The 27,114-nt window shown below is 34.3% G+C and overlaps 1 protein-coding gene across 1 annotated transcript; it reads right to left on the reverse strand.

Moving 5' to 3' along the window:
- Window positions 1-9,204: 9,204 nt before the first annotated feature.
- LOC101406074 (olfactory receptor 56B2-like) lies at window positions 9,205-10,164 on the reverse strand. Its single transcript, XM_004418616.1, has one exon. The coding sequence runs from the start codon at window positions 10,162-10,164 to the stop codon at window positions 9,205-9,207; it is 960 nt and encodes a 319-aa protein (XP_004418673.1).
- Between the last annotated feature and the right edge of the window lie 16,950 nt (window positions 10,165-27,114).

The following is a 27,114-nucleotide window of genomic DNA, read 5'->3' on the forward strand; positions in this document are numbered from 1 at the left end:
GTCTATAATCACTATGCTGTGCATTAGATCTCCAGGATTTATTTATCTACTAGTTCCAAGTTTGTACCTCTAAACAACATATATACAATTTACCCACCCGCAGGCCTCTGGTAACCTTCATTCTACTCTCTGTTTTTATGAGTTTGGCAGATTCCAATATAAGTGATATCATGCAGTAATTGTCTTTCTCTATCTGACTTACCTCACTTTAACATAATGTCCTCAAGGTTCATCCACATTGTCGCAAATGCAAGATCTCCTTCTTTCTCATGGTTGGGTAATATTCCATTGTGTCTATATGTAAATAGAAGCAGCAGTGATGAAATATGCAGCCTATAAATTAAGATACTGATTTTTTAAAAAATTACATATACATGCAAATAAAGATACACAAAATCTTAACAGCAGGCATTTTTTGTGTCAGAAGTATGCATTATTTAAAAATGTTTTTATTGCTCCATTTTTCTCTTTTTAAATTGATGAGTGTTCTATTTTAGAATTCAGAATAACAAACAACTAAACACTTATTATAAAATCACAGACACCTCTACATTTTGCCTTATTTTTAATTGCTTTAGTTAAGAATTTCCAACTTCTAATCCTAATGGTGTAATATCTGTATCACAAGAATTACTTCATGGACTGCCCTTGTTTTGGGGCCAACCATGGTGGGGGGTGTTATTTTTTTCCAAATCTATGAATCGTTCTATGCTGTTTTCATTTAGGGCTCTGTAGTCTTTCAGGGTGCTTAAAGACTTGGGTGTTTCACATTCAGATGTGGGTGTCCTAAGCATATGAGATTATGCCTGTTTCCTGTGGAAAGTCACAGGATGGTTTCTAAGCACTTTTGATATAAAGTCTGTAAGATGAAATCAGGGTGCTGCCATCATGTACATTCCTGGACTGTCTGCTTGGCATGAGCACCTTACACATTCCTTCTTGTCTGGAGCTACATTGTGGGTAAGGTAATGCCTTCCAAATATTTCAATCCTAAGCTTATTTTATGACAAAGCTTAGTCTTGTTCCAGTTTGCCTGTGTCGTCACAGGGATCAAGGGCATTGCTCTACAGACAATGCTGGTGATTGCTTAGTCTAGAAAAAATTAAGAACATGTTCTTTCCACATTGAAAGCAGAGATGATACTAGCAAGGAATATGTGCTCTTATTTGGACAAGAGAGAAGCTAGATGCTCTCAAAATCTTCTTTAGAGCATAGAGAATTCTTTTATAATTATTCATTTTTAAAAGTATGTGGTAGAATGACAGAGACTAAGAATTAGACAATAATAACCCTAAGATGCCTTAGATCAAGAAAAGATAAATAGGTACAACCTATTCCCTAGAAGTCACTAGACCACTATCTGGACCCTCTTTCCTTTCTTTAATTCAGTCACACACTTTGCAGTCCACCAATCTAACTCCAATTTACTTCTTTTTTAATCCAGGTACTGTCCTCATTCACGGAGTCAAAGAGGTGGCAGATTTGGTCCATATACTAAAACAGCTCACAGGTCAGTAAAGGTATATGACGAATATACAAATAGTCCTCACACAGGTGCCCAGGTTATCATCATCATGAAAAAGGGAGGAAATATGAGGGTAACAGAAAGGGAGAAAGGTGACTTTCAAATACAGAGCGTGGTTTGGCTTAAGAGAGAAAGGGATGAGTTTCACCAGCATTTAGCATAGAGAGTACAAAATTCTGTATCTTTCAGCAAGCTATTGAACATACTGACTCTTGGTTAGATAAAATGGCTATGATAATATTGATTTGGTAGACTCAATATAGGAATGGAATGAAACTAATTAATTAATTTAAATAACAAATAGGTAAATATATTTGCATAGGTAAATATAGACAACCAAATAGTACTGCTACTGTTTTATCTGTAGGGATGTGGATAAATATTTGCATTGGTATGCAAACTGGCTATTTATACACAAGGTAAACCTAAAAGAAGCAGAGTAGAGGCACAGAAAGGCCTTATGCTGAGTGCCACTATGGCACATGGTGGATGCTTAATGGAATTTTTAAAAATATAACAAATGATATTATTTAATGTAATGTAGAGTTGAAATATTCAGTCTCAGTTACAACATTATGTATCAGTAAGAAATTGGATTTGACATTTCGGGAAAAACATTTCAGAATAACTATAGCAAAAAAAGCTGCAACAGTCTCAAGAGAATCTAGAGCTTTCTTTTCTGGATCCAGTTTTTTCCTGACATTCCCCTCCAGGAGATTACGGAAAGGATTCTTCAAATGCCTCATGTAATTTTATTCTATGTCTCAGACCCTAACTTCCTCTAAACATGTGCTGTCCTAGGCCATCTCTAGAGAGACATAGCATGGAAGTGAGAAGGATGTGAAAAAGCAAGCTTCCGTGGCTTTATTAAGCCCTGAGCGGTATCTGATTCATCATGATCTTTCTGGGGACTGAGATCAAGTGATAATCTAAAGGAGCTTGTTTTCTGTTTTAAACAGCCAGAGGCAACAATGGGTGCTGCAGACACTTTGCGTCAAATGGCTGCCCAGTGTGTGATGAGGAAACAGCAGAAGTAGCAGTGATAGCATCAATCAGAGTACTTTCCATCAGATCCTGGAGGCTTAGACACCTGGATCAGGTAATAGGACCTATCGTTGTCAAGGAGGGAAGAGAAGTTGTGGTTGACATGAGGTGGTATGGTGCAGCACACGTAGATGTGGTACGGCACTCTTAGTACACTGTGTTGCTTTGTCTCTTTCATTGAAAGAGGCCCAATGCCAGACTGAAGGAACACCTTGAGGTCAACTTCTCTTCCTGTGCTTTTGTCATATTGTACTTCTAATACTTTCTTATAGTGTCTCCCCATTTTACCTCCCCAGAGTCACAGGCAAAAATAAGGAAAGGGAGGGAGGTTCAGGGTAAGACTGAATGGTACTTGTAATGAAGTTACCCTCTCCTTTGAAATAGAAAATATGAATCATCCCACACAATCCTCTTGTTCTTTACCTGGAAGATGGCTAGAGTACTGGGCAAGGAGAAATTATAAGAAGCAGGAGCTGTAGAGGTCCCAAGTTAGAAACATGAAGACTCATATTCCTCCAGAGAAAACAAACACACAAACAAATAAACATAAAAACAAATGATTGAGAGATAAATCACTGATCCATTGCTTGTTAGCCTTTATAAAGGATTTGGTTTAGTGGAACAGATGTGAAGTCTGAGCTAGAAAAATTTGGACTTCACTCTAAATTAATGACTAATAGCTTTGGGCAATCAAATTAAACATCCTGTTCCTGGCTCAGGGAATTTAGTAACAATAGCTTCCCCTGGACTCTGGAATGCACAGTCCTCTTTAAAGAAAGTGACCTTCTATCTCAGTGTTCACTGAAGGCTCTTCAAGATAAGTATATGGCAGAGAGACTTTCAAATATGGAAAGAAATTGAGCAAAGTCAACCTAGGCTTGAAGTACATGTAGTATTTTGGCCTTGGTAAGTAGTACAGCAACGTTTAAGCGTGAAATGCTAGGATACAGTGACCATATAATTTATCACCCAAACTAGGACACTTTTGGGTGCTTAGGGAATGGAAGGAAAGAAAATGTTAAAGAGAAGATAAAATCTAAATTTTACTTTATTGAATGCCATGCCAAGAAATTTGACTCTTACCCTCAAATTGATGAAAAGGCATTGAAGATTATTAAGCAGTGGATTAAAATTTCTTCAAAATTTTGCTATTGGACAATTTGATTTGAAAAGTACAACAGGCAAAGCAAAAATGTAGGTGATATAGCTAGGTGGTCTTTAAACGACGATGAGTGTCATAGAAAAAAACGGCTATTACAATTATGTCTGGATCAAAAAGAGAAGTTTTTCTTGTCTGAGGATAGCGTAGAGACAATAGACATGCTGATGTGACCTAGAAAGAGTAAGAAACAAGACATTTTGAGCTATAAAGGTAGAGGCATACCTGAGAAGTTCACAAAGATGCTGGTAGATCATGTGTAGATGATGACAGCATTATCCAAACGACAGAACTCAGATATGGAGCCTATTTTGGCGTGGGGTAGAGGTTGAAGTGATGAGTTTAGTCTCAGGCATGGTGAATTTAAACTGTCCATGGAAATAGCCAGTATGCGTTTAAAAGGAGGACTCATAGCTTTTTTTTGACATAGCTTTCTCATAAAATTATCTGAAAACTATCTTCATGTTGGCTCTACTTGAGGTCATGAGAGTGGAAATATTTCCAAGAGAAAGAATAAACGGAGAGTCCAGAAAATATGGTTCTCAAGATTTATGTAAAAACAGGAGACATGAAAAGCAAACAGATGACCTCAATGATATTGGATGATTACAGGGTATTTGAGAAAGGGAGATTTCTTATTTTTCTCTTTAAAGGCAATCAAGTTAGATTGACCTTCATGACCACTATCCTTGAATCTCATATCCATATAGCATCTCCACTTGCATTTCGAATTAGTATATCCAATCCACCAGGATACCAACTTAGGAGTAAAACCAACTTCTGATTATTTCTCAGAATGTTTGGTAGTATTAGCCTTGCATTATAGATAAGCAACTGAGGCTTTGAGAGTGAAGTAAATCTCACCAAGTCGTACAACTGGTATGAAAAGAGCTGAAATTTGAATAAGATCTTATTTGGTGTACATTACCATAATCTTCCCATTACGTATTGCCACTCAAAATTAATGTTATCAACAAATTCCAGGCCATCCTTCATGCAATTATAACTTACTGTCATAAGCTATGTACACTGTCAAACCAGGATGCAGAGCAAAGAGATTGCATGAATGTTAGAATCGTATATGAATATCACTCTGTCCTCGGATCTAGTTTTGTGACATTCAATGTTATTTGATCTCTCTCTGTCTTAGTTTCTCATATTTGATGATAAAAGCCTCGACAACTTTGTAATTATGGCTTTAAAAGTTACATTTAAACTTTTTAAAAAACTATTAAAATACTACTTGTAATATAGTATTACTCAATGAATTGTATATTTTCATGGTCACTATTAGTCAAAATTGTTGATACTATTATAAATGTAATTTTATTCCAAATTTAAGTCTACATTCTCAAGGAAGATCTGAGTTAAATTTCTATTTCTTAATTCCTTCTCCTCAGGTTAGAGATTTCTGCAAAAATAGAGTTCCTCCATTGAATTAGTTATGCTCCTTTCAAATAATTCATATGTGGCCCCCAAATCTTTTATTATTAATGGAATTCCTGATCTGGAAAGAGTACACATCACATCAGAATGAACTTAGAGATCTGGAACTCAGAACTGTTGGAATCTCTGAGATCCTGGAACATCTTTAACTAAGAGGCGAAGTACTCAGGGTTACTAATCTTAATAATCTCTCTGACAGTACTTGAAAAAGAGTAACCCAAGTTCACGATATTGAAAGGGGGGAAATCATCAACTTCAGGATTCTCATTCCACCACTAACATTACTGGACACTTCTAATGAAACAGAAATGTGGTTGCACATTCTAGGTGTTAACTCAGTTAATCATCACAAAAGCTCCGTAAGGCAGGTCACATAATTTCCTCATTATTGATGAATAGAACATTAGAGAATAAGAGGACTCTGGTCCTTATCCTCTGTCTGGTGAACCACGGAAGCTGGACAAGAGGAAAGCGATCTGATATGTCAGTCTGGACTCAAGTTTTATTTTGGTAAAGGATTGTTTTCTTTAGAAACTTAATGTATGGAATAAGTGTAGCGATTTGTATGCATGGAGACATTTAGGTAACACTAGAGAATAGAATAATACAATTGATAATTGTGGAAATAAGATAGGCTTTGAAATGTATTATTGATAAATATCTGAGTAGTGTGTACAAATTGTCAAGGTGGTTCAACAAATAAGGTCATTACTCATCTTCCTCTCAATACATTGAACAGTTAACTCTGAACTCTTTGTGTCCATGCAACAAAAGCAAGTAGATAAATCACAGAAAGCATAGATACCCACAAATTGTGACTAGGAAATATATCTCTGAGATTTCTTGTGCTGTAGTCCTAGGAACATATTTCCTAAATAATATTTATGTCTCTCATGATTCCTTTCTATAGTTCTAGTGTTGGTTACTAAAGCTAGTTTTACTGTTACATGAGATGTTTAGAACCCATCTTCAATAATTTTGCAAAACTCTTAGTGAATGGTCCCAGCTTATACCAAGTAATATAGTGTTAACCACAAATTGTATTAGCCTTTTTCCAAAACAAATTTAAAATGATTTCAATACATTACAGCTTAATTTTCCTGCAAGGAACATGGATTCATATTATGCTGTAGGTGGACAGGTAAATTGAAGTAGTAACATTAACAAACAAATGTGGCCACTTATAAAGTAGAATTTTTATATCGTCTGTTGTCTCCTCTCATTTCCAAACTGCATAGAAAATGAGTTTGTTTTGTCACTAGACAGTCCTCAATTTTACAACCCGTATTCTTCTTTCAGTATGACAGTGGGTTCCTCCAAGAAGGTTTTGCTCTCTAAAATGGATGAACAGAATCACAGATAAGTCTTTCCAAATATGAGGCGAGTAAATTTGACTTTCATTCTTAGGAACAAGAGGAGGGCAGGTAAGAAGCGAGAGTGTGCTGACCATGATGGAGAACTGTTCTCTAGCTCTCTCTCCATTACTTCTTGTCATGGAGGTGGTGCATACCTGACTTTCACCACAACAGAACCACTGATTCCTATTTGGTTATGGAAATAACATAGATATTCATAATCGTGATGGACAGTTGCCCTGAACTGCAATCTGAGAATTGAGGACATAAACATTTTCTAGGAAATCTAATCTTTTACAGCATCTTTGCCTTCAAATGGATAGGTGGAAGCAAACCAGTGTTTCCGATAGTATAAAGGTCAATTCACATACTCTCAAAAAGCCTCTCTCCAATTCATCTTAGTACTAGCAACAACAATAATCATATCATTAGTTCAACTTTCCTATGTCCTTAATACCTTAGTGTCTGGATAGTAAAACAATGAGCCGGATGCAATCTCATCCAGGTGTTCAGGGTACTGGTCAGAAAACATCATGTTTCTACAGTATATGTACATTCACAGTCTTCAACATCTGAATCCCTTCATATATGTACTATTGAACTAATTATTTAATGAAATATGTGTGTTATATTTCCCATGAGGATATTGCACCACACTACGCACAGGTGTTGCTATGGGAATTCAACTAACCCGTCAGAGAGGGAAAATATTTCCATTCCTACCACCTATAAGATCATGCACCAAAAAAAGAACAATTTCATATGCATGCATATATCTGTGTGTTTGTATGTGAGTAATATATATGCAGAATGAGAATGAACACAATCTAATTTTAATGAACGTTAGCAATTTTAATATTTTTAAAGGGTTTTGCTTCTTTACGTGTAAGGTGCTTTAGGAGACAAGTTGGAAACTCTTACTGTGTTTCAGAACGTTTCAATCACTCTCACACATTCGTATGTTCTTTTACTGGATTAATTTTTCTGTCAAGTGAAGTTGTTGATGAATATTATGGCACTGTAGAAATTTATCCAATGTTCAGGGTTATCAGGCATACATCTTACATTAGGACTATTTAGATGCCCAAATATTCAGATAATAATGAAGATGGTGATAAAATTAATAATTAATATTCTCAATATACATTTGTTATATATGTTTTTGAAAAATGTATAATACCATATTGAAACAAATTCTGCCGTTTTTAACTGACGTTATATGATGAGAATATTCAAAGGAGGATTATTCAGCAATATTATGATAAATTAAAAGTATATTCAGATGTGTTCATGTAATGTCATTAATCATTTTCCTAATCTTAGATATATATGTTCTTTTATAGTGCAGGAAATGATACAACAAATATATATGTAGAGAAAAATTTTAGCACAGTTTTTTTCTACTTTATCATTTTTTGATCAAAGTGAAATTCACATGCCATCAAATAACCAATTAACAATGTACAATTGAGTCCCTTTAGTGCATTCACAATGCTGTGCAAATATCAGTGCTATACAACTCTGGGACATTTCCATTGTCTCAAAGGGAAACTCCATAACCATTAAGCTGTCCCTCCAGCCCCTGCCAACAACTAGCTTTCTTTCTGATTCAAAGGATTACTTATTCTGGAGATTCCATAAAATTGGAATCATACAACACTTAATCTTTTGTTATTTTTTTTCACTTAGCGTAATGTTTTCAAAGTTTACTTCTGTAGGAGCATGTATCAGTACTTCATCCTTTTTACAGATTCATAATATCTCTTGTATATATGTGCCTCAATTTGTTTATCCATGCAACAACTGATGGACATTTGGGTTCTTTCCACTTTTAGCTAACAATGCTACAATGAGCATTTGTACATGAGTTTTGTTGTTACACTTGTGTTCAATTATTTAAATTATATTCTTGGGAGTTGAATTGATCAGCTATATGCTAACTGCCTTTAACTTTTTGAGTAATTACCAAACTTTTTTCTATAGCTCCTGTGTGATTTTACATACCCTTTCACCATGTATGAGGACTCTAATGTGTTCCCAGAAAATTCTCAACATCTGCTAATTTTTTTTAATATTGTAGCCTTTTTAGATTATATAGTGGTGTCTTATTGTGGTTTTGATTTGAATTTAGTGATTTTGAGCATCTTTTCACGTCCTTGTTGGGCATTGCACATCTTCTTTAGAGAAATATCTGTTCAAATTCTTGGCCCATTTAAAAAAGATATAAGACACATTGAAAGGCCCATAGACAAATGGCAGAAATAATTCCTACTGATCAGTAATTATATCAAACGTACACGGATTACTATTTCAAATTAAGAAGAAGAGGTTGGCAGATATCTGCTCTAACCATCTCTATTCAGCATTGTCTGGAAGTTCTAGCCAGGGCAACTAGGTAAGAAAACGAAATGTATGTTCCACTTGTCTTTCCCTTGGGTTCCTTGAGACAATCAGCATCATTGTGTTATTATTTGGAATGAAGATTTTCCTGACAAGTAAGATTTTGAATATAAGTTTCACCATGTTCTTTGAATTTTTAATAGCTACTGTTTCCTTATACAACTGAAAAGTTGCCACAATGTCCATGTCTCTTAGTTCTTCTGCCGTTTGCAAAACTTGCAAAATATAATGGATATATATGTGGAGAAATTCCAAAAGTGAGTACTTTCTCCATATTACTTGCCCTTCATGTCCAGCTTAAGAACCTTATATAAGCCCTGCCTGAGCTCCTTGTTCTTGAATGCATAGACCATGGGGTTGAGGGCAGGAGGAATGACATTGTGTAGTACATTGAGTAGAATTGGGATGAGCGGAACTGTCATTGCTGTGCTGTGGGTGATGGAAATGACAATGAGGACAGTATAGAAGAAAAGGATTAGGATGAGGTGGGAAGTGCACGTACTTAGGGCCTTGGATGCAGCTTCTGCTGAGTTCAGCTTCAGCACAGAGTGAAATATCAAAGTATATGACAAAACAATCAAACCCAGGTCACTTCCCATGAGTGTCCAGGCAAGAATTAGCTGGTAGATGCTGTTGATTTTCCCGTCATCACAGGATAGGCTAGTGACTCCGAGAGTAGTGCACAGACAGTGCTCAATTTGGTTCTGGGAGCAGTAATTTCTCTGAGCAGCCAACATAGGCACTGGGATGGTAGAAAGACTGTTCCTCAGTGCCATGAACACAGTTGCTTTGACCACAAATGATTCAGTAATTATTGAAGGATGGCGTAGTGGTTGGCAAATGGCTACATATCTATCTATAGCCATGCAGAGAAAGATGCCTGACTCCATGCCCACAAAACAATGTATGACATACATCTGAGCAAAGCACTCAGGGAGACCAATCCTCTTAGCGTTAAACCATAAGATGGCCAGGATCTTGGGCATGATGGTGGTAGTCAGGCCCATGTCCACCACAGCCAAGATGCCCAGGAAATGGTACATAGGCTGGTGCAGGGTTGCTTCTTGATTGATGACGATCAGGATAAGGATGTTGGCGCTGAGAGCTAAGAGGTAGAGCAGAGCCAGGGGCAGGGAGAGCCAGTGCTGCCAGCTGTGAATGCCTGGGAATCCCATCAGAATGAACTCAGAGACGTGGAAATTAGAGCTGTTGGAATCTCTGAGATACTGGAACATCTTTCACTAAGAGGAAAAGTATCCAAGGTTACTAATCTTAATAATCTCTCCGACAGTGCTTGAAAAGGACTAACCCAAGTTTATGTTATTGAAGAGGGGAAATCACCATATTTAAATATTCTCATCCCACCGCTAACATTATTGGACATTTCTAATGAAACAGGAACTATGGTCGCTTGTTATAGGTTTTACACAGTTAATCATCACAAATACTCCGTAAGGCAGATCACATAATTTCCACATTACTGGGGAAAAGAACATTAGAGAATATAAAGATGTTGGTCATTATTTTTTGTCTTGTAAGTTATGGAAGCTGGGCAAAAAGAAAGCTATCTGATATCCCAGCCTGGCCTGTTAAGTTTCAATTTTCTAAAGAATTGGTTTACTTAGAAACTTAATGTACAGAATAAGTGTAGAAATTTGTATGCATGGAGACATTTAGGTAGCAGATTAGAATATAGAATATCAAAAAGAACTCTTTGTATTCAAGGACTTGACAATTTGTGAAATACTCATGAATATCATTTAATGGTAATTAAAATGTATGGGGTAATTTGGTATACCCATGTTTCAGTTAGGAAACCGATGTCCAAAATCTCTAATGACCTGTTCAAAGGCAAGTAACCATAAGAGAGAAATATGGTTTAGTAACCTCAGTGTTCCTTAAGTCCAGTTGATTCTGGTTTTCAGTACTTTTCCCCTACTTGGACACACTTTTTGCTCCTTGGAGCACTCCAGATAGCCACACTATAAAATCTAAAGCATATGTTTAAAGAAAATGAGTTTCAGGTAAATGCTTCTAAAATCCAGTCACTCTATATGTAAGAAACATCCTTGATTCAATCATGTATTCATTCTTACGGTAAAAACGGAAGTAGATTTTCATGATTTGTTTCTACCATATGTGTGCTATTTCTTATTTGTTTCCTTTCAACATATCAAATATTAAGGACATAATATAAAGACACGGAATTTTTGGAAAATATTGTGGTTCAAAACTATGGTATCTACAGATTTGCAGTGAAGCTATAGACTTGGTGAATATACTCATCTTAATCCAAAGGCAATCCGTTGTACTTATAACGGAGAAAGGTAAATTAAAGAAGATATATATTAATGTAAATACATCTATTCTGCTTCATGTATATTATTTTCATAACTTCTGAATTTCAATAGTTTATTTTTATAGCTTGCTTTGTTTTTTATTTTTAACTTTGGAACTACTTCTCAAATGTCTTGCAATCTTTGACTGTTAATTTGAAGTGAATAAAGAGTCTTGAGAAAGCAGGTTTGAAACTCCAGGTGATGAGTGAGTCTCATCAACTGGTAGGATTTACCTTTAGTGCTCTAGTAGGGACCTCTTTGCCTCATTGTTGGCATCTTTAGTTATCAGGGTTTATAGGTCTTTTGTCAGGGACTTTCAATTTCTCCAGAAAAGAATCCAGCAATCTCTATCCTGGAGGAACATACGACTGCCTGCCAGTGTTCTTGGCATTGAGTAGTGGAAAGAGACTGTGAGTCTCACACTTCAGTGTGAGTATTGGTTTCAACCCTCTCATTTTTTATGATGCCTTATCCTTGGCCCTCATCGCACCTGATATAATTGCATTCATAGTATTTGTTAAAATTTACAGGCATCCTAAGAGGATAGTTAACATTGTTTATAAGAGTGGATTAATCAGATATTTCAAGTTGTTCCTTATTCAATATTTCTACCTACATCCCTGTTTAATCTTCATGTGTCCGCAACAAAGGGTGACAGATTAGACACTGCAAAAAACAAGTTCTTTGGAAATATTCTTTGGAATATTTGGAAATATATATGTTGCTTCTTTAGAAAAGCAACGTATTATGAAGTATTTAACAAGAGTGCTCTTCAAAGTCTCTCTTGTGTCATCACAAACTCTTAGAGCAAGGAAAAGAAAATAAGACAGCAGAAAAAACAAAGATCATGGGCTAGGAAATAAAGGTTAATTAGTTAAACTATACTACAAATTGGTCATAATTTACAGTTATATTATATAAAAATTTATGCAATAAAATATATACATATATATGAATATTAAAGAGGAAGTGCCAAGAAAACAATAAATGAAGTACACACATGATGTTTTGGGAAACAGAAATCATATTAACATGCCAACACATACCCAAAATTTGGGAGGAAATATTACTATCATGTGAAATAGAAACCCAAACAATAAATGTTGGATTCAGATAACCTTTGAGAAGCAGTAGATGATATGTTTGACGCAGAACAATTTGAGATGAGTGTTAACAAATTGTTTCATCTTCAGATCTGTTAGAGTTTCCACAATGAAATAGTACAAAATACAGAAATTATCATTTTCAGTCTATTTGTGTACAGTGGAAAATTTAAACATGAGAACTTTGCTTAAATCAATCAGAAGATATTAGCTGATCTTCAATTTCCTGTTTAGCAGCACTGATATGGGCTTAAGCTCATAACTGCAAGGTGAACAAGAGCCTTGTAATTTGCAGTATTAAAAACATATTTCCTAAATATGAGATAAATATCACATTTATGTCCCTCATCTTTCCTTTTTATAGTTGTAGTGTTAATGAGTAACACTGGTTTTATTACTACATGAGAAGTTTAGGGCACATTTTCAATAAATTTGTAAAACTCTCAGTGAACAATCCCAGCTTATACCAAGTCATATAGTATTAACCACAAAATACACTAGTGTTTTTCCAAAACAAATTTAAAATGATTTTGACACATTACAGCTTAATTTTTCTGCATGGAAAATGGATTCATATTATGCTGTGAGCAGGCACGAATGTTGAAGGAGTAAGAATAACATATGAATGTGGCCACTTATAAAGTATAATCTTTTATCGTCTACTGTCTCTTCTCATTTCCAAACTGCATAGAAAATGCGTTTGTTTTGTCACTAGACAGTCATCAATTTTACAACCCATACGCTTCTTTCAATATGACAGTGGGTTCCTCCAAGAAGGTTTTGCTCTCTAAAATGGATGAAACAGAGTCACAGATAAGTCTTTCTAAACATGAGGTGAGTAAATTAGACTCTAATTCTTAGGAACAAGAGGAGGGCAGGTAAGAAGCAAGAGTGTGTTGACCGTGATCGAGAACATTTTCAAGAAAACCCAATCTTTTACAGCATCTGTGCCTTCGAATGGGTAGGTGGAATCAAGCTAGGGTTTCCGATAGTATAAAGGTCAATTCACATACACTCAAAAATCCTCTCTCCAACTCATCTTAGTACTAGCAACAACAACAATCTTATCATTAGTTCCACTTTCGTACATCCTTAATACCTTAGTTTCTGGATAGCAAAACGATGAGCTGAATGCAATCTGGTCCAGGTGTTCAGGGTATTGGTCAGAAACCATCATGATTCTACAATATATGTACGTTCATTGTCTTCTTCCTCTGAATCCCCTGATATGTGTATTATTGAACTAATTCTTTAAAGAAATATGTGTGTTATACACCCCAAAGGATTATTGCACGACACTCGACACAGGTACTGCTATGGGAATTCAGCTAACCCCTATTCAGAGAAGGAAAATATTGAAAGCTTTCCATTCCTACTCCTAGAATGCGATGCACAAATAAGGGAATAATTTTGTATACGTCTATCTATATCCATGTAAGTAATATATACCCAGGAATGAGAATAAACACAATCTTATTTTAATGAATGTTAACAATTTATAATATTTTATAGGGTTTTGTCTCTTTTATGTGTAATGCCCTTTAGCACACAAGTTGGAAGCCCTTACAAAGTTTCAGAATATTTCATTCATTCTCACACACATTCATATGTTCTTTTATGGGATTATTTTTTCTTTCAACTGAGGTTGCTGATGAATATCACAGCATTATAGAGTTTCATCAAAAGTTCAGGCTTACTATGCGTACATATTAAGTTAGGAATATTTAAGTGTCCAAATTATGATGTGATAATGATTATAGTCATAATAGGGATAATAAGAATACACAATAAGTAACTCCAGTTTTGTATTCCTTTAATTAGGCAATGAAAGTAATGCCTACATATTTTTATTAACTGGGAAAAGAAAAGTTAATTTTGAAAGAGACAATTTGAACTCTTAAATTTAAAAAAGTATGTTATTTCTTTTGTGTGTGTGTGTGAGGAAGATCAGCCCTGATCTAACACCCATGCCAATCTTCCTCTTTTTGCTGAGGAAGACAGGCCCTGAGCTAACATCTATTGCCAATCCTCCTCTTTTTTTTTTTTCCCTTTTTCTCCCCTAAGCCCCAGTTGTATGTCATAGTTGTACATCCTTCTAGTTGCTGTATGTGGGACGCTGCCTCAGCATAACAGGACAAGCGGTGCGTCAGTGCACGCCTGGGATCTGAACCCCGTGCCTCCAGTAGCAGAGTGCACGCACTTAACCACTAAGCCATGGGGTTGGCCCAAAAGTATGTCATTTCTGATTCATTTCTTAATATATATTTGCTGTATATTTTTTGAAGAAATATTTATACAGTACAATATTAAAACAATTTCTGGCATTTTCTATTGACATTATATATTAAGCACACTGAAAATAGAATTAATCAGTTATTTTATGGTTAAATAAAAGTGCATCATATGTATTTACAAAATTTATTTAACTGTTTTCCTAGACATATATTCTTAGTCATATATGTTTTGTAGGAAATTATACAAGTGTATATTTAGGGAACACTTTTAGTACAGTTTTTTTCACCACGTCATTTTTTTTTTTTATTGAGATGAAATTCACATTCTGTAAAATTAACCATTTTATCCATTGAAATGTAAATTGAGTGGCTTTAGTTCACATTCACATTCACATTCACAATGCTGTGCAACCATCAACACTGTATAACTCCAGAATATTTTCATTACCTCAAAAGGAAACTCCACAGCCGTTAATCAGTCACTCATTGCCCTGTCTCTCCAGACCCTAACCATAACTCATTGGTTTTTTTATTGAGATAACATTGGTTTATAACATTATATAAATATTAAGTGTACATCATTATATTTCAGTTTCTATGTAGACAACATCATGTACACCCAAAGGCTAATTACCATCTGTCACCATACACATGTGCCCTATTACCCCTTTAGGCCTCCTCCCTCACCCTTTCCCCTATGGTAACCACCAGTCTAATATCTATGTGTTTGTTTTTATTGTTGTTGCTTTTAGCTTCCACTTATGAGCGAAATCGTATGGTATTTGACTTTCTCTGTCTGACTTATTTCGCTTAGCGTAATACCCTCAAGGTACATCCATGTTGTTGCAAATGGCAAGATTTCATCTTTTTATGGCTGAGTGGTATTCCGTCATGTATATGGATACCATATTTTTATGCATTCATCCACTGATGGGCAAATAGGATGTTTCCAGGACTTGGCTATTGTGAATAATGCTCAATGGACATAGGGTTGCTTTACACTTGCACGTTTTCTTGTTCTTTGGATAGATAGCCATAAGTGGAACAGCTGGATCGCATGGTAGTTCTGGTCTTACTTTTATGAGAAATCTCCATACTGTTTTCTATTGTGGCTGCACCGTTTTACATATCACCAGCTGTGTATGAGGGTTCCCTTTTCTCCACATCTTCTCCAACCCTTATTTTTTTTGTCTTGTTAATTATAGCCGTTTTGACAGGCATGAGGTGATATCTCATTGTAGTTTTGATTTGTATTTCCCTAGTAATTAATGATGTTGAACATCTTTTCCTGTGCCTGTTGGCCATCTGCATATCTACCTTGGAAAAATTTTCAGATCCTTTGACCATTATTTAATGGGATTGCTTGTTTTTTGATGTTGAGTTCTTTATATATTTTAGATATTAACCCCTTGTGAGATATATGATTTGCAAATATCTCCTCCCAGTTGTTAGGTTGTCTTTTTGTTTTGTTGATGGTTTCCTTTGCTGTGCAGAAGCTTTTTAGTTTGATGTAGTCCCATTGTTTATTTTTTCTTTTGTTTCCCTTGCCTGGTGAGACATGGTATTCAAAAATTAACTGCTAAGGGAGCCGGCCCTGTGGCCTAGTGGTTAAGTTCAGTGTGCTCTGCTTCGGTGGCCTGGATTCAATTCCTGGGTGCAGACCTACACCACTCATCAGCGTCCATGCTGTGGCAGTGACCCACATACAAAATAGAGGAAGATCCGTGCAGATGTTAGCTCAGGGTGAATCTTCCTCAGCAAAAAATAAATAAATAAATAAATAAAAAACTGCTAAGACTGATGTCAAAGAGTGTACTGCCTATGTTTTCTTCTAGAACGTTATGGTTTCACATCTTACATTCAAGTCTTGAATCCATTTTAAGTTAATTTTTGTGTATCGTATAAGATAATGGTCTACTTTCATTCTTTTGCATGTGACCGTCCAGTTTTCCCAGCACCATTTATTGAAGAGACTTTCCATTCTCCGCTATAGTCTTGGCTCACTTGTCAAAAATTAGCAGTCCATAGATGCGTGTCTATTTCTGGGCTCTCTATACTGTTCCATTGATCTGTGCATCTGTTATTGTGCCAGTACAATGCTGTTGTAATTAACACGCTGTGTAGTATATTTTGAAATCAGGGAGTGTGATACCTCCAACTTTGTTCTTTTTTCTCAGAATTGCTTTAGCTGTTCAGGGTCTTTTGTTGTTCCATATCAATTTTAGGATTCTTTGTTCTATTTCTGTGAAAAATGTCATGGGACTTTGATAGGGATTCCATTGAATCTGTAGATTGCTTTGGGAAGTATGGACATTTTAACTACATTAATTTTTCCAATCCATGAGCATGGAATATCTTTCTACTTTTTTCTTTCTTCTTTGATTTATTTCAACAATGTTTTATAGTTTTCAATGTACACTTCTTTGTTTAAATTTATTCCTAGGTGTTTTATTATTTTCATTGTGATTAAGTTGGATTGCATTCTTGATTTCTCTTTCTGCTATTTCAGTGTTAGTGTATAAAAACACCACTGATTTTTGTATGTTGATTTTGTACCCTGCAACTTTACTGTGTTCATTTATCATCCCTATTAGTTTTTGGGTGGATTCTTTAGGATTTTCTACATATAAAATGATATCATCTTCTAAGTGACAGTTTTACTTCATTTCAATTTTGATCATTTTTATTTCTTTTTCTTGACTGATTGTTCTGGGTAGGATTTCCAATACTGTGTTAAATAAGAGTGGTGAAAGAGGGCGTCCTTGTCTAATTCATGTTATTAAAGGGATGACTTTCAGTTTTTCACCATTGAATATGATGTTACCTATGGGTTTGCCACATATGGCCTTTATTATGTTGAGGTATTTTCTGTCTATACCCATTTTATTCAGAGTTTTTATCATAAATGGACACTATCTTGTTGAATACTTTCTCTGCATCTATTGAGATGATCATGTGATTTTTATTCTTCATTTGTTTAATGTGGTATATTTCATTGATTGATTTGTGGATATGGAACCATCCCTGCATCGCTGCAATAAATCCCACTTGATCATGGTTTATGATCTTTTTAATGTATTTTTGTATCCAATTCACTAGTATTTTGTTGAGGATTTTGCATCTATGTTCATCAGTGAGATAGGCCTGTAATTTTCTTTCTTTTTTTTTTTGCAATGTTCCTGTATTTTTTTTAATCTGAGTGATGTTGGCCTTATAGAATGAGTTAGGACGCATCCCCTTCTCTTCTTTTATTTCTAAAATCAAAATATTAAAATCAAATCACTCTATAGCTAAGAAACTCCCTTGACTTAATCATGTATTCATTTCTAAGGTAAACACTGAAATAGATTTTCATGTTTTTTTCTACCAAATGTGTGCTATTTATTATTTGTTTCATTTCAGTATTTCAAATATTAAAAATGTAACATAAAGACGCAGAAATTACTGTGGTTCAAAATTATGGAATCTACAGAAGAGCACTGTGGATATAGACTTGGTAGATATACACATCTTAACTCAAAGACATTCCATTGCACTTAAAACATAATGAAGAAAGGTAAGTTAAAGAAGATATATATTTTCATAAATGCATCTATTCTGCCTCACATTTATTATTTTCATAACTTTTGAAATTCAGTATTTAATTTCTTTTGCTTGTTTTGTTTTTTATCTTTAATTTTGGAGCTATTTTTCAAATATCTTGTTATCTTTGACTATTAATTCACATTTAATAAAGAGACTTTCGAAAGTTGATTTGAAACTCCAGCTAATGAGTTTAATGCTCTTATAGGGACCTCTTTGATAGATATTGACTTTCTTAGTTATCAGTGTTTATAGGTCTTTTCTCAGGGACTTTCAATTTTTCCAGAAAAGAATCCACCAATCTACATCCTTATGCAAAACAAGCTCTATAATGTAGAGCTTCTTCCCAGAGTGAGAGACTTCAATTATTATAAATCTAGTGCGGTATAGCTTTCTTCCAGGGCAGACAGTTATGGTAAATGAAAAGCCCAAAGGCAAGCCTTCTTTTTAAAGTATGCTGAGTTACAATATTAATAGCATTAAGGAAAATAATATTTAAATAAATTTACATGGTAAACTAACAGATGGAAGACATGATCCCAGTCCTAGGTTCTCCTAGGAAGTTTCTGAAGGCAGAAAAATCTTTGAATGGCAATATACTTGCTAAAGTCTGTTTTGCTTTATATCTATTTTTCTAATTAAAAAATATATTAAGCAAGCACACATGCTTATAAATATTATGCATATATTATATGCTTATGATAAAAATAATGTGTGGATGTGAGAGGTTAATGAATTCTGTTTATCCATAAATGTTTATAATATGTACATTATTTTGGAGTATGTGATAATACATGCCAAGATGTCTAGTAAAGACAATCCCTCTATGTTTATGGGTGGGCTTATTGAAGGAGAAAATGTACAAAATTTCCAATTGATAAGAGGGAATTAGAAAGTTCTTTGTTTTTTTCTATCATATAACTGAAAACAGGTTTAGTATTAGGAAAATGAGATAAAATGGATGTGACAGGGCTCAGAAATTTATGTTAATACTGCTTACTTTGAGAAAGCCTCTGTGAGTCAAACTTGGTCTTAATTACTGCCTGATACGTGAAATTACCAAGATACTCTCCTAAGATTCTGTTAGCCAAAAGTTTCCTAATATATGAAACTCCTATAGCTTGTAGGACTAATAGTAGGGTTCAATATTAATTATAACAGTAGGCAGAGAGCTGCTGTGTAACAGTCAGGATAAAGTAGTTGTGAATAATAGTCTTTGGCAAATGATAGACCTAAACTTGAATTCTCCTATTCCATTTAATAACTGCGTGAATTATGTTAAGTATATTATCATCTATAGGGTTCTATTGGTACGAAATCATTTTATTCTCTATAAGACTGTAATAATAATACCAATCTCAAAGTAATGTTTCAGTTTTAAATGAGATAATTCATCTAAAGATGATCACATGTTTTTTCTTTTTTATTCTGTTAATATCAAATCATTGATTGAGGTTTAAATATTAATTTAACCTTATATTTCTGAAATAAACTCCAATTAGTTATGAGTTATTATCGTTTTCTTGCATTAATAGGTTTAATTTTTAACATTAATACATTGAGATTCTTTACATCTTCAATTATAAGATACATCCATCAGCCTATAAATTTTCTTTCTTATAATGTCTTCATAAGGTTTTGATATTGAGGCTGTGTGGCTTCATGAAACAAATTTGGAAGTGTTACATCATTCCCCATTCTGTGCAAAAGTTTAGTTCTTATTTAAACATTTGGAAGAAGTCACCATTAATGTCATCTGAGCCTGGAGTTATTTTTATGGAGAGGATTTAAATGTAGATTCTATTTCTCTAACAGATATGGACTACTCTAGATTTTTTTCCATCTTTTTCAGTCAGTTTTGGTAATTGGATATTCCAAGGAAGTTGTCCATTTCATCTACCTTGTCAAATTTATTGTTCACTTCTAGTTAATTTGCTAAAATTATGCTTTCAAAAATAGAAATGCCGGGGCCGGCCCTGTGGCGTAGCGGTTGAGTGCCCACGCTCCACTGCTGGCGGCCCAGGTTCAGATCCCGGCACGCACCAGCGCACCGCTTGTCAGGCCATGCTGTGGGGGTGTCCCACATGAAGAGTGGAAGAAGATGGGCACAGATGTTGGCCCAGGACCAGTCTTCTTCAGCAAAAAGAAGAGGATTGGCATGGATGTTAGCGCAGGGCTGATCTTCCTCCAAAAAAAAAAAAACAAAAGAAGAACTCATACAGAAAATGAGCATATTTCTGTCTATCAAAATTTGAGGGAAACAGAAAAACATTGTTTAGAGAGAAATTAGCAAATCTAAATACTTAAAATAGTATGTAAATTCAGTTATCTGAAGTTTTACTTTAAAATCTAGAAGAAAAAGAAGATTTACTAAATACCAAAATAAGAAAAGTAAATAAGACTAAAATGAACTTTATTTATATTTAACTGCAATCAACAATAGGAAATTGAAAGTATAAAAAATATCAAAATGATTTATCATAGGTTCAAAATTGATAAAACACTTATGTATGTATTTAATAAAATATTTGCAAGATCTTTACACTATACTACAGAACATTACTAAGAGAGTTCAAGAAGATCTAAATAAATAAATTTAATATGTTCAAGGATTAGAAGATTTGAGAGTGTTAAAATACCATTTTTCTCAAATTAATCTATAGGTTCAATGTCATTCTCATAAAAATCCAGGAAAGATTTTTATAAGTATAAAAAATTAAACTAAAATATCTATGGAAATGGAAAGGACAAAGAATATATAAAGAAATCTTTAAAAAGAAAGAACAAATATAGAGGGCCTATATTAACTAATTTAAAGACTTATAAGGCTACAGTAATCATGATAACTTAGTGATAATATAAGGATGGAAATAAAAATAAAATAAACAGAAAAGAGAGTCCAGAAATAGACTCACACATATATGGTCAATTGATTTTCAACAAAGGGATGAAAATACGTAATAGGATGAATTGGTTTTCCAAGTGGTACTGGAATAATTGTGTGTGTCTCGGAACAAATGAATCACTGCCCTTACCTCACTGCGTACACAAAAATTACCTGAACATGGAGCACATAATTAAACTAGAAGCTAAAATTACAGAACCTCTAGATGAAAACTTAAGAGATGTCTTAATGTCCTTGAGCTACGCAGTATTTCTTAGCTAGGAAACAAAAAGTATAAAACATAAAACAAAAATTTGGTGAGACGTTCATCATTAAAATTAAAAAGTACTCTTTGAAAGATACTATTAATAATATGCTGTAGGAAAAGACAAATTAGAAAGTGAGAGAGAAAAGACTTGCAATAAATGTATCTTAATAATGACTTTCATTCATAATACATAATGAAGGTTTTCAATTCAATAATAATAATTCAAATAACCCAAATAAAAATGGCAAAATATTTGAACAAACACTTCACCAAGGAAGATGTACAAGAGACAAGAACCCCCAAAAATGCCTGCTATCATTAGCCATCAGGGAAGCACAAAGCAAAATCACAGTGAGATATCCCTATACACACACTAGCATGTTTGAAATTAAAAAGACTGACCATATTAAGTGTTGGTGAGAATGTGAACGGACTACTTGGACTTCCATATACTGTTGGTGGGAATGTAAAATGTTAAAATCACTTTGCAAAGCACTTTGCCAGTATCATGAAAACTTAAACATGCACCTACTATATGACTCAACAATTCCGCTCCTAGATGTTTATCTAATAGAACTAAAAATATGTGTCTATATGAAGACTTGCCCATGAAGGTCTACAGTTAGTTATCTATAATAGCCCCAATCAGGAAACAAAGGAAAATCCAATAACGCAGGTGAGTGAGTAAACAAATAGTAGTAAATCCATACGATGGCATACTAGAAGCAGTTTATAAAGAATAAACCATTAATACTGAAAATTACATGAATGAATATTACAAATATTATGCTGGGCGAAAGAAAGAGACACAAAAGAGCGTACTATATTACCTCATGTATGCTAACATCTAGGATCACTAATCTAATATACAGTGTTACAAAGCAAATCAAGAGTTATCTGGAACTTGGAAGTGTGGGTGAGGATTGACTGAAAGGGGCACAAGGAAATTTTAGGGGATGATGAAAATTTGTATAATATAATTATATAGTAGTTGCATAGATGTATATATCTATCAAAACTTCTTAAATGGTATCTTTACAATCTGTACATTTTAGAGCATGTGAATTATATATTATAAAGTTGAGATAAATAATAATTAACATAAATCAATATGTTATCAATAAAATGAAGACTGATCATATGATCACCCCAATAGATGCAAGTTAATAATATTATAACATTTAAAATCCATTCATAAGAAAAAAAATATCTGAGTGATGTTGGAATAGAAGGGAACATCTTACAGCTGGTTAAGAATATCTATGCAAGAGACATCACCACTTGAACACTCCCAAACTCATTTCATGAGGCCAGCATTACCAAAATACCAAAGCCAGATAAGAACACTACAAGAAAAGAAAACTACAGGCCAATATCCCTGATGAATATAGATACAAAAAGTCTCAACAAAATACCAGCAGACTGAATTGAACAACACATTAAAAGGATCATACACTATGATCAAGTGGATTCATCTCTGGGATGCAAGGATGTTTCGACATATGCAAATCAATAAATGTGATACATCACATTAATGGAATGACAGATAAAAATAATATGACCATCTTAATAGATGCAGAAAAGGTATTTGACAAAATTCAACATCCTTTCATGATAAAAACTCCTAACAAAGTAGGTAATAGGAGGAATATAACTTAACATAATAAAGGCCATGTATGACAAACACATAGCCTCATCTTATTCAACAGTTAAAGCCTGAAAGCCTTCTTTCATTCTAAGATCAGGAACAAGGCTTGGATGCCCACTGTCACTATGCTTAGTCAACATTGTACCGCAAGTCCTAGCCAGAGCAATTTAGAAAGAAAAAGAAATAAAAGACATCAAAATTGGAAAGGAAGACGTAAAATTGTCTCTATTTGCTGATGACGTGACCTTGTATCTTGAAAATCCTAAGGACTCCACCAAAAAACTGTTAGACATAATATAAAAAATCAGTCAAGTTTCAGGATAAAACATCAGCATACGAAAATAAGTTGCATTTCTGTATACTAACAGTGAACTATCTCAAAGAGATATAAAGAAAACATTCCCATTTACAATAGCATCAAAAACAATTTAAAAAATTAGGAATAAATTTAACCAAGCAAGAGAAAGATCTATACACCAAAAATTACAAGACATTGATAAAAGAATTTGAAGAAAACACAAATAAATAGAAAGATGTTTCATGATCATGGACAGAAGAGTTAATGTTAAAATATCCATACCATCTAAATCCTTCTATAGATTCAATGCAATACCTATCAAAATTCCAATGGCATTTTTTTCACAACAATAGAATAAAACAACCCTAAAATTTTTCTGGAATCACAAAAGACCCCAAATAGCCAAAGCAATCAAAAGAACAAAGGTGAAGGTATCACGCTTCCTGATTTCAAACTATATTAGAAAGCTATAGTAATCAAAACAGTATGGCATTGGCATAAAAACAGACACATAAACCAATGGAACAGAGTCAAGAGACTGTAAATAAACCCATACATATATGGTCAACTAATATTTGACAAGGGAGTCAAAAGTAATCAATGAGGAAAGGATAGTCTTTTCAATAAGTGGTCCCAGGAAAACTGGATATCTGCATGTGAAAGAATGAAACTAGACCCCTATCTTACTCCACTCACAAAAATTAACACAAAATGAATTATGGGTGTAAATGTACTATCTGAAACCATAAAATTTCTAGAAGAAAACATAGCGGAAAAACTCCTTAATATCTATCTTGGCAATGATTTTTTTTGGATATGGCACCAAAAGCATCAGAACAAAAACAAAAGTCAAGTGGTACTACATCAAATTAAAACCTTCTGCACAGCAAAAGAAACAATCAACAAAATGAAAAGGCAACCTACAGACGGGGAAAAGGTATTTTCAAACCATGTATCTGATAAGGAGCTAATATCCAAAATATATAAGTATCTCATACTATTCTAGCAAAAAAACTAACAATTTTACTAATAATGTGCAGAGGACTTGAATAGATATTTTTCAAAGAAGACATAAAAATGGCCCACAAGTGCCTGGAAAGGTGCTCAACATCGCTAATCATCAGAGAAACACAAATTAAATCTACAATTAGATATTACCTCACACCTGTTGGAACAGCTATTATCAAAAAGACAGCAGATAACAAGTTCTGATGAGAATTTGGACAGAAGGGAACCCTGGTGAAATGTTAGTGGGAATTTAAATTGGGATAGTCACTATGGAAAACAATGTGGAGGTTCCTCAAAAATTTAAAAGTAGGACTATCATATGATCCAGCAATTTCACTTCTGGAAGGAAGTGAAATTTCCTTCACATCCGAAGGAGATGAAATCATTATTTCAAAGAGAAATCTGCACTCCCGTGTTCACTGGAGCACTGTTCACGATAGGCCAAGACAGGGAAAGAACTGAAGTGTCCCTGGATGGATGAATGGATAAAGAAAATGTGGTATATGTACAATGGAATGTTATTCAGCCATGGGGAAGAAGGAAATCCTGTCATTTGCCACAACATAAATGGACCTTGAGAGAAGTATGTTAAATGAGAGACATCAGACAGAGAAAAACAAATACTATATGATATCACTCATATGTGGAATATAAAAACATCAGATTCATAGAAAAAGAGTAGAACATTGGACACTAGGGACTAAGGGGTGGGGAAAATTGGGACATGCTGGCCAAAGGGTAAAAAATTGCAGTTATAAATATGAATAAGTTCTGAGGATCTAATGTACAGCTCCGTGACTATAGTTAAAAATTACTGTATCGTGTACTTGAAAGTTGCTATAAGAATAAAACTTTAATGTTCTCACGTTAATAAGACAATCAAATGGTAATTATGTGAGGTGAAGGATGTGTTAACTAACCTTTTGTGGTAAATATTTTGCAATATACATCTGTATCAAATCATCACACTGTACACATTAAACTTACACAGTGTTATATGCTAATTATATTTCATAAAGCTAGGAAAAACAGTATCTATAAAAATGTGTAGCAAGTATCGTAGACAATGGTCAATTATTTGATGTTAATCCAGAATTATCTTCTCCATAATGAATTACACTTTCCTAAACATCCCAAACAATCCTTTCAGGTTTTGTATGGGGGTATATTTGAAAGTCCAAGTGAGTTTTATCTACTAGGAGGCACATGCACACTATTACAAATCACTGCATGATACCAAGAAGTTAGCAAAATATGATTTATTCAGAAGAAGTGACTTGTTTTTATTTTATAATTTTTTTTTTAATCATTTTACAGCTGTGCTTCTGCATTTATAGCATAAGTCTACGTCTTCATATGACTGTTTGGAACCAGGTTTCTCTACCTGTACTCGGCTTTACTAAATCTAGTCATCAGTAATGAAACAAAGATATCGCTGATCACTCCTCCTGTTAAACATTGCACAGGAGATATCCTAGTCAGTTCAATAAGGCAAGAAAAAAATGCAAAAAAAAAAAAAAATTGGAAAAGGAGGAGAAAATGTTCTTCATCTACCATGACATGGTATATATCTAGATATTCCAAAATAATCTGTACATAAAATTGTTAAAATTAGTAAGTAAATTTATCAGACACAAATCAAGATCACATATAAAACTCAATTGTTTGCATACCAAAGTTAGTTAATTTTTCACCAAAAATATTTTTTCTCAGTAACAATTTTGTGCATGTTATCGTGCTAAGTTTTAAAAAAAGTAGAAGACAGGTCTGTCTCCCAAAAGGATTGAATTCTGAAAGTTCAAATAGTTTCACATCTACAGACTCTTTGTTGTACCTATAAAAAATCATGCCCTCTGGAGTCCTAGACTACAACTTGGGACAAAATAATTCCTAAGCAATTCCCAATGGCTGAGTCAGGGTTCTTAACCCAGACATATCTTATTCCTAACTCTTCTTTTTTCACATTAAAAACACATGGACGATCACTTCTCCTCTGAGACTATAGTAGAAAGTGATAGTAACAATTAAGATTTACCAGCTCCCCAAATTCAGAATATATCACACACACACACACAGAATGGAAATGCCCCCTCATCCACCTTCTTACGTGTAGTCTCAATATAAGTCTTCTATCTCTCCTGCAGGGCCAAGGGCATCATATAGACACGAATATGACTCAATCCGTGGATATATCTTCAGTTTGTTGAAGAATTCCAGTAGCTTTCAGGGTGAGCAGATTTCAGAAATGGGGTATATTCTTCTTATTAAAGGAGTGGGTGCAGATTAGGATACCCAAGGAAGGAAGAGGAATAAGGGAGTTGTCAGATAGTGTTATTCTCCTCACTTTTGAAAAGCAAGATGTACCCTACCACAAGGCTGCTTTTATAGACTGGCTTGGATGCTCCAATTTCACTTTGGATAAAATATTCGTGTTTTAACTACTGAAACATAATCTATGTGAGGATTATTCTAAAAAGAGGTAATCAGTCCTACTAAGTGTGAAAGCTAAAAACAGTACCTCTGAGAGAAAACAATTTATATTGTAGAAAAAAGAAAAAGATGACAGCCTTATTCCATAATTTTCTCTGTTTCTCATCTACTTTTCCTTTTAGGGAACTGCTTCTGTTTCACATTGTGATTATGATATTTGAATCATTCTTCAATTCAAAGGACCCCTAGATTTCATCTGCTCAGCCTTTATCTTTTAAAGAATAAGGACATAAAATTTTATAAAGGACACATGAAGAAAGGAGAACCAATTTTACACAACCTTAAATTTCCAACAGAGACACCTCAAGTGGCAGGTGGGTCCCCCTCAGAT

Source organism: Ceratotherium simum, chromosome 7, assembly GCF_057802395.1.
Source record: "Ceratotherium simum simum isolate JZ-2026a chromosome 7, ASM5780239v1, whole genome shotgun sequence".
NCBI classification, from domain to species: Eukaryota; Metazoa; Chordata; class Mammalia; order Perissodactyla; family Rhinocerotidae; genus Ceratotherium; species Ceratotherium simum.